Consider the following 16,630-nt stretch of genomic DNA (forward strand, 5'->3'; position numbering starts at 1 on the left):
GTCAGTCAACTCAGAATGAACTGGATGTTCCTTCAGCAGAATTCCTGGTGGGACAGACCCCTCCTCCTCCCTCCTATTACAAATGTACTGATCACTGCTCTTCTGTCTGGCCAGCCATTTGCTCGTGGGGTCTGATCAAGAACCTTGATCCTGGGACCATGTGTTGTTCATTGGTAGATTGCTTACTTGCAAATGTGAGGCCACGGGTTTGATTCCCCAGCCCTGCTAAAGCAAAAAGTAAATTGCTCCTGAGGTCAACCCCCGACCACGGATGTCACATCAACTCAAATTCTAGAAACAAGTATGCACGAAGACCGCTGTCTAGGGCTCTGGGTGCCACAAAAGATGTAAAGAGCCAGAAAAGGATGTAAAGAGCCAGAGATACCATCCTGCTTTTAGGGACCTGGGAGTAGGGGTGAAGCTGGAAGGCTTCCTGTGAGCAGAGCTACGAAACACCTTGAATTTCAAGGGGAAAGAGTCCACTCAGCTGTGGAGCAGAGGGGGTCTCAGGTGGGAGCGTGGATACCCATTCAGTGGTCTGATTAGGGGAGATCCGGCCAGGAGCAAGGCTGGCAGAATGCAGGACAGTTCATCAAAAGCATCAAGGTACCACTCTGGAGACGCTGGCTTAGTTGGTAACGTGCTTGTTACACAAGCAGAAGAACCTGAGTTAGGAATCCCCAGAACCCATACAAAAAGCTATAACCCCAGTTCTGGGTAGGGAGAGATGGGGGGCCAAGGGTCCTTGGTATTTGCTGCCAGCCAACCGCTACAAATAGGTAGACTGCGGAATCAGTGAGAGGCCTTGAGAAAAAAAAAAAGTAAGATGGAGAACAACTAATGGAACACACACACGTGCATGCATATCAAAGTGAAAATATACTGATCAGGACTAGAGCAGGAAGCCTGAAAGGCAGAAACCAACAATTGCCTTGAAGTGGAAACAGTGTCTAATAAACCACCGCCCCATATCTGTAGCCAGCTAAGTGGATTTGAGCAAAGAAGAGACCAAGATGAAGTTGAGGTTTAACTTCGAGTCCTGTGACACTGGGAAGCCCTGAATGGTCCAACAGAACAGAGGCAAGCAACCAAAGGTCTCAAAGGTACTGAGAAGGACAGGCTGGACTTCACCAGGAAGTCTCCGCCCACCGATCACCCTGCTTAGTGTGACAGAGCTAACCTGCTAGGCAAACAGCACCTTCCTGTGCATCCTGGGCGGCCTGTCCTTGAGTCTTGTCTCTGAATCATGAAGGACTCTGGAAAGGCATTTCTTAGAAACCGGGTGCAGATCTCTGTGGGTTTGTTGAGCTCCAGCTCTGAGCATAGTCTGGAATAGAAGAGGGTGTACAGGCAAGTGGAAACACACACATCAGCTCATGCTTTATTAGAAAAAGGAAGCACAGTGCACTTGAGGACCCCATGTGGGCAGGAGCAGGAGTTAGTGTTGGTGTTGGGGGGGGGAGCAGGGAGGAGTTTTCCAATCCCCGCTGTTCCTGTTTACTTCACAAATAGCTGTTGGACACCAGCTACCCAGCAGGCTCTAGAGGCACCCCCTGCTGTCCACACATGCAGGAGTCACTTCTCCTACCTGGCATAGGGGGACATCACTTTGGCCACTGAGCCCTCTGCAGCCAGGCACAGCTCAGTGTGAGCTCCTCCCTGTCATTCCTCTCTAGGTGGCCTCGGGCAGACTACTTAAGCTCTGGAAACTTCCAGACATTTTTTTTTTAAACAAAAGGCCCAGGAATGAAGTGAAAATGCAGTAACACCCCCCCCCCCCCCCAGTTCTCAGAATTCAGGAAAGTGGGTGGCAGGTGTCCCTGGAAAGCACCCGCTGATGTCAACAGTCCAATCTCTCTTGCATTGCTCGAAGGAGAGAAATGCATCAATCCTTTCAGGAGAACACACCTTTCCCATTCTCCTCTAGCTGGAGCTGCCTGTAACAGTAATTGCTCCAGGTTGAATGGAGTCTGGGGTGAATTCAAAGTCTCGGCAGGTAAGCTGAAGAAGAACCATTATCTTTCCAAATGTAAATGGCACAGTCATTTTCAGCCTCTGCTTTGTCCTGTAAAGGAACGTGGATTTATTTTTCTTACAAAAGCCTTTCAATTCACCTTTTAAGTTGAGACCAAAGAATATGAATAGGTATTGCCTTTTCAACCATGAGAGTGAATGAAAAAGCCAAATACAGATCCTTGAGGGTTAATCTCTGTTAATAGATTTCGGGAAAATAGAGACTGTCTCCTTAAGCAGCACACACACAGTATGTGTATATGTGTTGTGTGTGTGTGTGTGTGTGTGTGTGTGTGTGTACTTACATGTATATGTAAAGTGCATATATGTACACATACATATATGCATGTGAGCCAAAGTATAAGGAAGATTTAATCCTTTCGATATTTTTTGAAATAGCAAAGAGCATTGATCTTGTCGTATAGGCTGCCAACACATGGTGGGGCCCTATTGAAGAGTGTTTCACACCCAAGTTCCTGCCCAAGAGATACAAAGGGAAAGGAGATGTTTCTAACAGCATTCCACTATCACCCCTGCCTCCGTACTCCTGTCACAGTAAGGGTGTACCAGAGTGAAGATGCTCAAACAAGACATGCTGATGTGTCCCTGGCCTCCCTTCTAGAAGCACCTGATTGTCTTTCAAAATAGACTCACCCTCAAGGGGTGAGGGATGACCCACAAACTCTTGGCTTGAAAGGTTTTCTGTAGTACATTTTTTTCCTATGAGATTTTTTATTTTAAGAGGGCAGGTGGTCAGTAGCCAAAGGGATTAAGAACAAAGCTCTAAATATGGGATCAGAACCTGATTGGTGAGCATTCTCTATCCATATTTTCTCAATTAAAAAAATTAACCGTGCCATAAAGTATAATTATTTTGGGGGGGGGGGTTCATTCCTTAAGGCACTTGAGGACCTGAGTTTTGATCCCCAGCTTGGATGTAAAGGGCAAGCTTGGTGGCACTTGCCTGTAATCTCTGAGCACTTGGGAGGCAGAGAAAGGATGAGCTCTAGAACTCACAGACAAGCCAGCCAATCAGTGACTTTCAGGAACAGTGAGAAACTCCGTCTCAGAAATAATAAATAGAGTGGAGAGGGATTGAGGAAGACACTTAACCTTGACTTCTGTCCTCCATGTTCACCCACACTTACACAGACGTGTACACAGACATATGAAATACATCCCTACACCAAGAAAGTCAACTTATACCCGTTTTATAAAGAGGCTGAGATTCCGTGAAGTTGTGGAACTTGCCCAAAGTGCCCTGGTTCCCAAGTGCCAGGGGTGGCATGGAAATGTCCTCCTTCACCAGGAGACCTCCAGAGGTGAGCACCCTGACTGAAAAGAAAGGTGGCAAGGACACAAGTGTCTCTTCCTGCTGACAAGTGCCTGCCAGTCCTGCCAGAGGCATTCTGCCAGATCCTAGGGAAGCTTGTTTACAAATCAGGCTCCCAGCTTCTCCATGCATTAACAAGCCCAGAGGAGGGAGAACTCTACAATTGGCAAGGATCGGGACGCCTGTGTGTTTCTCTCTCTTCACACATCAAAACATGGCTTCCAAGAGCTTAGCAGAAGGCAAATAACCTGTTCTCTGTAACCCTGGAAATCCCAGAAAAGTGATCTAAAATCTTCTCAGACTAATGAACTTTGAATTAGAAGAAAAGCAAATGACTAGATTTGGGTCCTCTGCCTCTTTCTCTGTACAATAAAGGAGGTTAGGAGTTATGGAAGGAATTATGATGGATGGGCTGCAGCCTCCACAGTGCTGGGGTGGTTAACTGGCTGGTTACTAATAGTATAGCAATCTCCCATTGGTCTCAGGATAGGCCAGCATCTTCTGGGGACTGTTTGTTTTGATTTTTCTTTAAACTTCAATAAATCTATGAACATATACAGATGAATGACAGTGTAAAAATTAGTCAGGAGGCTAGGAATCTGATAAGTGACTGCTCAGGGGAGTTCCAGAAGAGCAAAGACTTCCAGAAGAAAAAGAGTGCTTCAGACCTACATCTGTGTCGTCTCCCCAAGCCTGGAATTCAGAGTCCGGTAGCTTAGAGTCCTTCCTTGGGAGAGAATTTCAAGCCAATAAAAGGGAAGAGTTTAATTTGGCAGAAAAGAAAGCTAATGCTTTATGTAGAAATATAAAAGAAGGCTCATGAAGTTTGTTCTTTAGTTACTAAGCTTGGCATTTACTCTAAAATTTCCCCTTAAGTCCCTGTAGAAGATGAGTGAGGTAGCAAAAGCTCTGGCCATGTGAATGGGTCAGGCCCCTTGCAAACACATTTGTGCCCTAGAAGGTGATATTAGCTCCATCTTTCACAGAGACACTGAGAGATGAAGGGAAATGCCTTAGAGTTCCCAGCTCTTTAAGTAAAAACTCTCTCATCTCTACCACCAGTGGTCTCTAAGATCTTGAGTATAGCATAGAAAACTTTAATGGACACTTAGCTTTCCAAGTACTTGAAGGCTTTTTCTAGTTCTTTCGGGGACATCGTCGTTTGCTAGGGGAACCTGACAATACAATAAAATTGACACCTTTAGAGCACAAAGCATGCATACCCTACTTAAAGACAACTGAATATTATAAATAAAAATTCTCATTCAGACACAGGATCATGAAGGAGTTGCATGAGTTTGAGCTTAAACAAGTACTAACAAATGGCTCCGTTATACTCCAGATGTCCTGTGATGTGCTAAGAATATATTCTGATTTGACAAATTTGCCTATGTGTCCAGGAATCCATGCATTATGAAGTAACGAATATCTAACTCTTAGTTCCTCCCTGTGGAAGACTTTTTCAACAGGAAGTCCTTTGAGCAGGGTGACTATCGGTATTAGCTTTTCACTGCTGGGTGACTAGTAGCTAGGGCAGAGGCTAATGACCTCAAGACTGGTCACAAGAGGTAGAAAGAGCATTTGGTATCTAATCACAAAATGAAACCACAGAAAAACAGAAAAGGTGAATGGATTTACGCTGTCCCGCTGTGCCTGAGAATAGGTCAAATCAGTGCCATTTAGCCACATATCCATCCATACGTGCATCAGTTGCCATGGAAATCCCTCCATGTTGGGGTGGGGAGAACATGCTTCAGCTCAGCTAGTGGAGAAGATGTGTGCCCCTAAGCAGCCTCAGTGCCACAGGGAGTGAAACAGACATGTTTCCGCTCTGCAGGACCGAAGTCTGCGCCAGGAACAGAGAACAGCTTGTAGGGGATTCTGAGCCCACACCATTTATTAAATCGGGCTGCTTGAGGAGTTTAATGAGGATTCTAAGAAAATGCGTCTTGTGAGGTTTCTCTCCGGGGTAACAAGCAGCAGACTTAGGAGAAGGGCCAAGACACCAAGACCTAGACGACAGTTCTGCCAGCCTCTCAGTTCCAAGAGGCTAATATAGAACCCAGCAATCCATTCAGGCCCATCTTAAAACACGGAAGTACTGAGGCCTCCATACAGCCTTCCCGGACCTAGGTAACTGTCAGTATGGTGGTGCTGTATCATCTAGACATCTGAAAGACTGCTTGCCACTGTGGATGGAGTTAGCAGTTCGCCGAACCCCTCCCTAAACTGTGTGCTTGGTTTGGAGAACAACGTCTATTTTTCTGGACAAAGGGTCTAAGTGTAATCACATTCTTAGAAAGACCTTCAGTGAAAAGTGAAGTTTGAACCAGGACTGGCCCAGGAAGGGCCACTCCAGGGAGTGGCACACTAGTCCTACAGTCCCAGGATTGTCCCAATCTAACTGTAGCCATCATGTCTCACAATTAAGGTCTGTCACTGAAGGTGGCTGGTACCAGAGTCTAGCCTCGGGGAATGCTAGAAACCCTGACAATGAATTTGTATTACTAACTTAATAACTTATTCATGTTTCCCCATCCAACAAATAAGGATTCTCAAAACAGACCAGAATCACCTGGGATTTTTTTTCTTCAGTGCTGAGGATCGAACCTCAGGCTTATATTCTATGTTCAAAATTCTAATGACAGGGGCTGGGAAGCCAGCTCAGTTGGTAAAGTGTTTGCCATGCAAGCAGGGCCTGATTTCCACATTAAAACAAATAGAAACAGGATTGTAATCCCAACACTGGGGAAACAATAGGAACAGGAGTGTCTCTGGAGGTCCCTGAGCAGCCAACAGAACTAAACTGGCAAGTTCCAAGGCAATCCGAAAACCTGTCTCAGAAAACGAAGTAGACAATTCCAGTTGAACAACACTGAACGCTGACCTCTGGTTTCCACATGCACACACACACACACACACACACACACACACACACACACACACTATGCAAATGGCTGAGCTCAGGATGGTGGTAAGTACCTAAGCACTTGGAATCCAGCTACACTGGATGCTGAAACAGCAGGATTACATGAGCCCATGAATTTAAGTCCAGCCTACACAACATAGCAAGACCCCATTTTTGAAGAGAAAACAGACATGTGATGACTGAGCTGCATCTTAAACACTGGGATTTTGTTGGCTGTGGTTGGTCCAAGGCAGGTCCAATGGCATGTGAGTGAAGAGTTGAGAGCAGGCAAATAAACCAGCAGATTGCCCAGGACCTGAGTTAAGAATGGAGACAGTTCTCATCTCATCTAGCATTTGTGATGATTGCTGTGGCTATCTGGTGTCAGCTCCGCTTGAAAAGAATTCATACCAGTTTAATAACTGGACCAACAGTAATCATGAGTATGTTGGTCACATGTCCCATTTTAAACTATAAATGTGTCATTTATGTGCTCACACAGTATGACTTATTCATATTCTACTTCTGGTCCTGGTCCCTCCACATGGTGGTTCACACAGCCCTGCAAACCCCATGCAGGATGGCAGTGAGCAGAGAGAGTCACACATCTCTTTGAATTCCCTCTAGGAGGTTGACTAATGCTAAGAAGGCTCCAGGAAAAACATTTTTCCATCTCAGAATAATGACAGCTGTCACTTATCTTATGTTTACAGTTACCGGGTACAACACATCCCATCCTAAATGCTTTTCATGTATTAATTTAGCCAGCCTCAGGTATAGAGGGCGCAATGATTTTGTCTGGATAAGGAAGCCTGAACTAGGATGTGTGTTCCGATGGTTTGAACCACTGCACTCTAGAGCCTAGTGATCCAGCATACGCTCCCAGCAGTCCTGTAAACAAATGTACAGCCAAGGATAGAAGAGCCCTTCTCTGCAGTGAACTGTCCACCTGAGCCCCAAAATCTGAAATGATCTCTTCCTTCTACCAGGTTTCATCCCCCCACCTCTCATCTTTGGGGCCGGTATCGACTCCACCTGTCTGTTCTGGAGCACCTTCTGTGGGGAACAAGGCGCCTGTGTCCTCTATGACAACGTGGTCTACAGATACCTGTACGTCAGCATCGCCATCGCGCTCAAGTCCTTTGCCTTCCTCCTCTACACCACCACGTGGCAGTGCCTGCGGAAAAACTATAAACGCTACATCAAAAACCACGAGGGCGGGCTGAGCACCAGTGAGTTCTTTGCCTCTACTCTGACCCTAGACAATCTGGGGAGGGACCCTGTGCCCGCGCACCAGACACATAGGACCAAGTTTATCTATAACCTGGAAGACCATGAGTGGTGTGAAAACATGGAATCCGTTTTATAGTGACTACAAGAGGAGGGTTGAACTCCGTATTTGTGAGCAAAGGGTCATTTTTCTTAATTAAAAAAAGAGAGAGAGAATGAGACAAAGAAAGAAAAAAGGATTTCAAAAACAGACATGCACACACACACACACACACACACACACACACACACACACACACGATCTTTGTCCTTTTTCTAAAAATTCTGAGCCAGTCAGGATTCAGAATAAAGAGAGGATGGGATGGCCCCGGAGGACATGCACACTGCTGGGCTCAGACTCTGCTTGGAAGGTACCTCATGGTTTTCACGATGCCAACAGCTACAAGCAACAGGCACTGCCGATTTCAGGGAACACTTGTGGCCAGCTTGGAGGATGGACGTTTCTGGATACGCATACACATACAAAACTTTAAAAACATTACAAAATGAGTCTACTAAAAAAAAAAATCACAAGTTCGAGTTGAAAACATGGCCAGATTAAGCACTAGTGGCACCCTCTCCCTCCGTTGGGGTGGGGGCGGGGGTGCAGGGTGGAGGGGGGGAAGCCCCACTCCTCTCTCCAACTTTCGCAATATGGGTCACTGTGTAGACCGCTCACCCAGTCTGCGTGTGGTTCAAGTCCCCAGAGTTCTCTGAGAGATGCTGATGGGCTATCCGGACTGGAGTCTGTGGTTGGCCCCTCTCACCAGCTCCATTTCCATGTTCAAGACTGAGGGCCCGAGGGGGAGCTTGGTGGGGGGCATGGACCTCCCCATCTCCTAGCACCTCTTCCCTATCAGCCCCACAGTGTGACCTCAGGAAGCTGTGGGCCTCACCTGGCTATGACTGACCCGCTCAGAGCCGGAGCGCCCCAACATAGCCCAAGTCATTTGCTTACATTTGCCAAACATTTTGCCATTTTTTCAGAAACAACAGAAAAAAAAAAAGTGTACGAATTTCCAACTGTTGTATGTATAATCCTCTGATACTATTTTTAACTACTTCTTGAGTCTGTATTAACCCTTCAGTCACTAACAAAGCTTTTACTTTTCTCCTTTTTTAATGCACCAAAAATATAAAGTGATTCAAGGGATGCAATTAATCTATTGTAATTTTTATCCTCATTCTGATACTGTGCGAAAAGCACACAATGCGTTATAAGAAAAAAGATACTCCGGAAAGAGTGTAAACGAAGCTTTCAAAGAATCACCTTTGAGATAATGGGACAATGTGACAAGTTGCAAATCTGCCTTCTGGCTTTATTCCCCATGGTGATGATGTCACTGTCATGGGAAGCACTTTCATACCCAAGCTTCATGTTCCAATGGGCATTCCTTTTTAGCCTGTGAAGGAAACTCACTCAGATGTGGGTTTGTGTGGATGGGAGCCATGCTCCTGGGGATAGGAGAGAGAGAGGGTGTAGTTCCTGTGCCCACGCTGTGGAGTGGGCTGTGACATCTGTGATCATCAGCCCATAAGCTCCGAAGTGATCACATGTGCATCCAGGTCCCAGGTCAGTCCTGAACTCTGTGTGTTGAAAGTGGCTGAACTTCAGAGAACTGCCATGTCCTGTGGGGGAAGTCTCCTGCACCAGCACGCTTAAGACAGTATGGCCACTGTCATCAGTGGGTGAGTCAGATGGGAGCACATACATGCATAGCAGAGGGCCCAGTCAGCTCACACTTCATGCCTTTTTGTGGACCTTTGTTGAGGAAATACCTGAGAATAGACTACAAAGGATGCTTGGTTTTATTTTTCACCTCAAACATCCATTTACGGTTCACCAGAAGCAATGAAAGACTGAGGCCAGAAGAATAAAGATCGGGGGTAGGAGGTGGGGTTGTGCCAAATTTTTAACAGACCATGTAAATGGGGAGATCCGAGTGATAGCCCTGAAGTAGAGGAGTCGTCAAGCAACGACAACCGAGAGAATGAGGTGTGGCGGTGACCCGCGACCTCATTCACGGTGTTTCTAGATCAGACCAGCGGTAGCCTATCCTTGTTCATGAACACAGGGTGCTCATCAGTTCCATAACTAGGAAAGGGAAAACAGTTCTCCAACCAATCCATAAAGTGGGTTTTGTTGCTCTGAAGGCTCTGGTCACATTTCAAGCAGGTTCCGGTTCAGTCTTGTTTTGAAAATGAATGGCTAATGGGTTGCTGCTCTCTCATACTGTTTGTGTTTCCCTCCAAACTGAGGCTCTGGGATGTACACTTTGTTTCATGAGAAGATTTGCTTTTTCGAAAAAAAAAATAATTTTTAAGCTCTTTGTATCTTGGATTTTTTTTTTCCCTCTAAAATGTTCTCAAAGATAACAATGGCGCCCAACTCCAGGGCTCACATTTACCAATAGTTATTTATAAATTTAAAATCTCCCTGTGGCAAAGTGATTTCAGTGAACATTGTGCTATCTTTAAATTTTTCAATTTCTCTCATGTATGACAGAAGAGAAAACTCCATCTCCCTTTAATTTTACTTTTGCATTATATAAAGAACCACTGTGCATCCAAGGATAGATCCAGCCCCTTGGTTGTCTGGTTTTGAGTGGCATTCTGGATAAAAACTGCCCTGGTCAGATCTCCCTTGAAGATACAGAAAGTAAATCTGGGGTGGATGGAGAAGACCTAGAACATGAATGCTGGAGTTCTCTCTTCCGCAGTCGTCTCCTCCACCATCTTAGTTGAATGCACCCAAAGGATGGATGAAAAGGTCTCTGCTGCAGCTTGTGACAGACCTTTACACCCCTTACATGTAGACCAAGCAGGTTCCATGCTTCGTACCTGTGTTGCTTCCCACGTGTGGGAAACCTGCTTTTCTTCAGTCAGCTGAGGTTGTGTGCTGTGAGGGACACCTGTACCTCTGTTACTCACTTCCCACCTCCACCAAGAAGGCCATGAAGCTCTGATCCTCTGGGAATAATAGCAAAGCCACAGAATGCTCAGACTTTTCTCATAGCAAGAGAATCCCTCTTTTTTGGTCCCCCTAAGGACTCCACTGCCAGTGCTTAACAGCCAAATAATAAAGGAAGCCCTGAGGAACCATTTGAAAGTTAACATCCTCCAAGCAGGAAGGGAGTATCTGCTTCTCCCTAACCATCATTTCCTTTTCTCTACCTCACAGTGGGATAGCTGCCCTCAGGGTGACTTGAAAGTAGGACTATGTGTGGTGTCTTAGCCATTCAGATCCCCAGATCCGGTAATGCCCTAGAGTTTTCCCTCACACTATGGAAAGCCTTGTAGACCTGAGGTAACCCACGGCAATGTCCTACACAAGGACACCCACCCAGCCAGTCACTAGATGATAGTCACACTGCACCCCGCCCAGGGAGTTTTCGAAGTGTAAGATTCACATGTGGTTGTTAGTCCAGAGGAGGCTTTTATAAAGAATCCCAGAAGGTGTAAGTTTGCATGTGGACTCACAGACAAATACTCAGTTGTTGGCCAACTAGCAGTCTGCCCATCTGGCTTTCTTGCCATACACTGCTTCTGGACCTGGGGAAGAGTGGTTCTCTTATCCACTGCAGCTTGCCAACCATGGGGTATGTCATAAGATCTGCCTGACAGTCCTTAAAACAGTCCTAAAACTCAGTAGTAGCATTAAATAATAAATATCAGTATGTGGAAATCAACTGTCTGGTTGTACACTCAAAACCAGATAGACAAGGACAGAATAAGCTACCATTGCTGTTTTTACAGTCTTACCCTATTTTGACTGTGTGTTTGGTTTGGTTGTGATGAGCAGGGAGACCCAGGTGAGTGGCTTCTCAGTCTAACAGATGGAAAGTATTTATTTTCTGACTTTTATTGTTCTTGTCTAATTTTTTTGATGGATGGGACAGCCAGCTCTCTGGCCAGGAGTCAGGGACAGTACCAAACAGTAGGTCATGGATGGTTCCTCTAGGTTTTCCTCAACACAGTTAACCTTCACCTTAAGTTAAGAATCCAGGTCGAACACCTAAGAGCCACCATATTTTCCAAGAGAAGGTGACAGTGAAATAAAACCTGGTTTAGGGGATTCATTTGGGATCCAACCCCAGCCTTTTGCCTCCTGCCTTCTCTCCTCATTCACTATATCCTGCCTCACCCAATTCACACCAGATTCTTCCCCTCTGAATAAAAACCTCATTTCATAGGAGAGCTGACCCAAAATTTTGATAGGCTGTGGGTCCAGCTCCTCTACGGTATTACTGCTACTCAAGAGCCAGTTAGAAGATTTCCTCGCAGACAGTACCAAGTTGCTGTTCCCACGCCTCTGTCAGGGACCACTTCTTTGTATAACTCCTGGAACCCATTACTCTACACTGCCTCCCTTGCTCTTCACACCTATAAGGAACCTCAGCTACTCCTGAGCCATGGCAGGATCAACATGACCTGGCAAACCTACACGGGGAAATTCAGACAAGCAAAGATGGTCCCACACCTCAGGAGCATTTTGCCTGCCTCAGAAATGAAGACGAGCACATACTTATCAGAGGCCATCTATGCTAGCATCGTTTTTCATTGCAGGGTTTATTTTTCTCAAGGATATGGTGTTTGAATGTGATGTATTCATTCTCTTACCTAAAATGTTGGGCTGTGCGTGCTGTCCTATAGACTAGGTACGTGGCCCCTCTCCTCCGAAAGCTCACACAGCTCATTGAGCTGGACAGACTTTAACATAAACACAATCAACAAAAGAGCATTCTAAGCCAGATTGTGTCTGGATGTGAGAGATGACTCCGAACTGACTCATGGTGATAGCAAGCTTTGATTGATAGCTGCAATAATCAAAACGGGGAGAGAAAGAGGAGGGGGGATTCTGGAGACTAACTAACAGTGGGTATCTCCCAGGTGGCTACTAAAAAGATGAAGGAGAAAGTCACCCCTACCACACCACACACAGCTAGGGTCACCAAAGCAAAGGCAACACACTACTCTTGTTCAGGACTGTCTAGTAAAATACATCAAGCCTTGTAGGTCATCAAAAAACTGTCAAAACTACCTACCCCGTTGTTGTCGCCCAAGATCAACTCAAGGCAATAAGTAAAAAAATGTACCAGGAAAGCTGTTTTTACAAAGACAGTCAGTGGCCGGAAGGAAGGGCCTGGTGTGCCGAGGCAGCACTAACAGTTTTGGAAATACCAACCGTTCAGATAGGTGGGGCACATCTGGCACCTCAATCTTGGCCATAGCACTGGCTGAGTCGTTTCTCCAAAGGGTCCTGGAGTAGGTGTCCATCAGCTCTAATGCCCCTGACCACAGCAATCTAACTGAAGCATCTCACTTGTTTCCAAGAAGGAAGAAAGTACCCTTTGTTGTCAAACTTTGGAGTTTAAGGCAACCTTATTTTTCTCTTGGGTACAATAGAGAATTTGAACCACAGAACCTGTCGTCCTTTCCAGTCTGACACTTGCCATTTGAACTAGACTGACCAAACGTTTTTTCCCCTTAAATGATGGATACAGACACATGAGGGAGAAACAGAGGAAACAGGAAAAGGGGAGTGAGTCCAGAGACTGAATAGAACTTCAAGTCCTTTTCCTCCTCAGCACCAACATAAAACACTGACACTCCAGAGCTAATCAATCTGCCAGATAGAATAATTGGTAATCACTAGTAATAGCTAATAATAATGGTCACTAACATCTATCAGATACTAACTCTGAACTAGCTGCTGGGCTGAACTGATTACATGCATTAACACATTTCATCTTAATGCTAACTTTGTGAGGCAGGGACTATTGCTAGTTTTATTTTACAGGAGAGGAACATGAGACTTGGAAGCATTCAGAATTGGCTCAAGGTCATGAGAAGAACTAAGATTCAAACCCAAGCCTATGAGTCCAAAGTGCCTGTTGGTAACCACGATAAATGTTCCCTCCCTACCAAGGAAGATGTGAGGGAGCCTTCCCTGCCCCCAGGAAATGCCTAATCTCCAAGTCTCTGGTACAAATGAACTGGTGGCCTCACACTCTCATATGCCCCCTAGTGGATAAGCAGGACACAATGACAGCTGCATTCTGGAAAGAGTGTCTGCTCTCCCTCTTCTAGCTCTGTTCTTTATCGCTTATTTCAGTGGTCCATTTATATAAGGTGCTCTACCCAAGATGGGCAGGTGAAAGGAAACAGGGGATGCATTGTGTAATGTATCAAGAGACCCAGCGGCTATTCTCAGCACCAGGCAGGAGCTCCCAACCCCTGCCTCCTACCATGTACTGTAACATTCCTCTCATGCTGAGCCCTGATCCAGGGGCTCCAAACATGTTAAATGTTGACTATGTCTTAATCTCTTTCCAGATTGCAGGCTTTGAAAAGCTGAGCATCTAGACATTTCCATTTTTATGATAACAACTCAAGTCGACAATCAGGGGTTGATAATAATCATACATTTTTGAATATTTTTCCATAAGGTAGAAGTGATTATTGTTTTTGCTATGAGCAAATGGAATAATGTAGCCAATTTTCTGGAGATGTGACATTCTGTAGGTTGGAATTTTTGCCGTTTCCATACTGTTTTTCTTAAGTTCATGCTAATCAAATAGAAGGTGGCTCTCGTGGAGACAAATTTGGCAAGAATGTTTGATTTATAACCTGAGGCCATAAAATGAAGTGGAACGAGGTAATGCAGGGAGCTCATTAGATGAGGAACACAAGTAAGGGCCAGCTTGAGCTTAAATCCAGCACCTTAAAGGGAGAAGGGCTTGGGGAGTCTTGTTTATCGAGCCTACTAGGCATATGCCAAGTCCACGAATGCAGAATCCCAGTTGACCCCAGCAACCTTCTTATGCTATCCCTGACAGGTAAGTCATGTTCCCCCTCTTTACAGATCAGACAAGGAGGGCCTTGAAAATTCAGGTTTCCCAAGGTCGTCAGTTAGTTAGGTCATCAGGAGTCAGTACCAGGTCTTCCTAATTGCTGAACCAGGGCCCTTTCCAGTCCAGCACACAACCACTGCAGTGGGAACTTGGAAGCCAGCAGAACATCCATCTACTGGGAGGAGGGATGGCAGGAGGCAGGGGTATGCTGACACAGGACTGTCCCGCTCCCACTGAGAGTTGATCATTTCCCAAAGAAATGAGCCAAGAGCTAGAAGTAAGACCTCTGCAAAATGTTACCTGCAAACACAGGACCGTGAAATGAGAAAGCCTAGTTCACGCTAACAGTTAACCAATAGAGACCTTGCAAAGCCTTCCACCTTCCACCTTAGCCTCGTCAACTGCTTCCCAGCCAGTGGTGCTAAGAAGCAACCTCAGCTCTCACTCTTGCCCCGCCCCAAAGAGCAGTGATAACCCATATGCAAATTCCCTTCATCCTCCTGCTCCTCTAGCCTCTGAGGAGTTGGTATTCTGACATGCTTTTTTTTTTTTTTTTTTTTTTTTTTTTTTTTTTGTAAATCATTATCTGGGGAATTCTTCTCTGATGAGCTCTCCCAAGAATGTAAGAACATGAGCCTTGCCAAAAGTCAAACATGGAGCATTTCTCTGTGGGCCAAATCTCAGCTTCTAAATGCTGAGTACAGACTGCCGCCTTTTAAACCGCCAGGTCAAAATCAAAAGATCAATAACCAGGCGTTTCTATGGTCTCCCTATACCTGTCACTGAACAAGAAAGCCACCTGTCACCATAGCTTGCAGATTGTCACAGGGATGAGTTAAATTTTTAATACTTTTTAAATAAAGTCACAGCATCATTTATGGAGATGTGACCTTTCCTCAGACCCGGCTCCAGTGAGGAGCTTGCTTCACTTGGCATGCAGTGACTATCTGTGGATGAATGGACAATAAACTGGTCCCAAATGCTACAGGAGAAAGCATGACCTGTTCAAGTGGTTTTCCCTGGCACTCAGCCTCCTCTTTAATAAAAATCTAAAGTGACACTTGGAGTCCAAGTAACACTTGGTTACTGGTGACTTACGGAAAAGAAAGAAAAATCAGGTTTGGGGTACATCTGCTCATCCCCACGATGAGTATTGGTATGAAAGTGCAGATAAATATGCTTTGAGAGATCCAGCCTTCATAGAGGTCCTTGGGCTTTGAGTATGGTCTTTTGAGTGTGAGCTGGAGAGAAAGCTAGCCCTCTACTGCTGTTCCTTCCTACACATCCCTTTCACTGGAAAGCCTCGACGCTATAATGTAAGACTAATAGAATGTAGGAAATGCAGAAAAGATCCATCTCTTTTTTCCTCTTGGCTCTTCTCCCCTCCTTCCCCTTTAGGCACAGAGTATCAAGACATTGAGACTGAGAAAACCTGCCCTGAGTCACAGTCACCTTCAGAAGACTCCTTTGTGAGAAGCTGAGGGCTGCCCTCTTATGGCAGAGCCTACCATCACCACCACCACCACCACCACCCACAGACCTCAAGGCCTGACATAGCCCTGCGCTGCCCAGGAACCCAAGGGTTCCCATGTGGATTATCCATGTCTGGTCCTTTGAGGCTTCAAGCACAGGCCTATGACAAGGACTAAAGAGGTGGCATGTGGCCAGGAGCCCTCCAAAGTGGGCATCATTCCTAAAAAGCAAGGTCAACCTGATGTGCAAATTTCCTTCGGCCTGTCTCTCTTCTCGCTTCTGTGGGGATGGCTTTCTGACATGCTTTAGAAAACTCCCTCTGGGGAAGCTTCTCTGACCGAACACTCTTAACAGTTCCAAAGAAACCAGCAGAGGCTGGGCTTTAACAGAAGGGTGTAAAAATCCGGATTCCCAGAAGAGAAGAGGAAGAAAAGCACATACTTAATAGATTCTGAGCGTGGTAGTCTGTATTTTTTTGCAGCTTATATTTTCCAGATGAGCAGTTTAGAGATACATGATATAAAGTATATACTGTACATTTGCTGAAAATTATATTAAAAGCACTATTTTAATTCTTCCTCTGTCTCATGCTGTAATCTGTTATCTTTCCTGCTTCCTGAACAAGCCTAACAGAGGCATGCTTCTAACTATGTGTAGTCTCTATTTGTGGGCTTTGACATGATCCAAAGAGCACAGACTTTGGAGTCAAAACAGACCCAAATCCAGATTCTCCTCCCAGCACTTGCTACCAGTATGATGCTGACCGAGTGATGTGACATG

General features: G+C 45.5%; 1 protein-coding gene across 2 annotated transcripts in view; it reads left to right on the forward strand.

The window, feature by feature from the left end:
- Nucleotides 1-16,427, forward strand: part of Slco3a1 (solute carrier organic anion transporter family member 3A1) — a 289,209-nt gene extending 272,782 nt beyond the window's left edge. Inside the window, exons 10-11 of one of the 2 annotated variants that reach the window (XM_028893281.1) lie at nucleotides 7,244-7,486; nucleotides 15,776-16,427. In XM_028893281.1, coding sequence (XP_028749114.1) covers nucleotides 7,244-7,486; nucleotides 15,776-15,858 — 326 coding nt within the window. In that variant the 3' untranslated portion in view covers nucleotides 15,859-16,427. Of the gene's footprint in view, nucleotides 1-7,243 lie in introns of both variants that reach the window. The other variant, XM_028893279.2, reaches the window with a different exon arrangement.
- The last annotated feature ends 203 nt before the right edge of the window (nucleotides 16,428-16,630 follow it).

This window comes from Peromyscus leucopus, chromosome 1 (assembly GCF_004664715.2).
Source record: "Peromyscus leucopus breed LL Stock chromosome 1, UCI_PerLeu_2.1, whole genome shotgun sequence".
Taxonomy (NCBI): Eukaryota; Metazoa; Chordata; class Mammalia; order Rodentia; family Cricetidae; genus Peromyscus; species Peromyscus leucopus.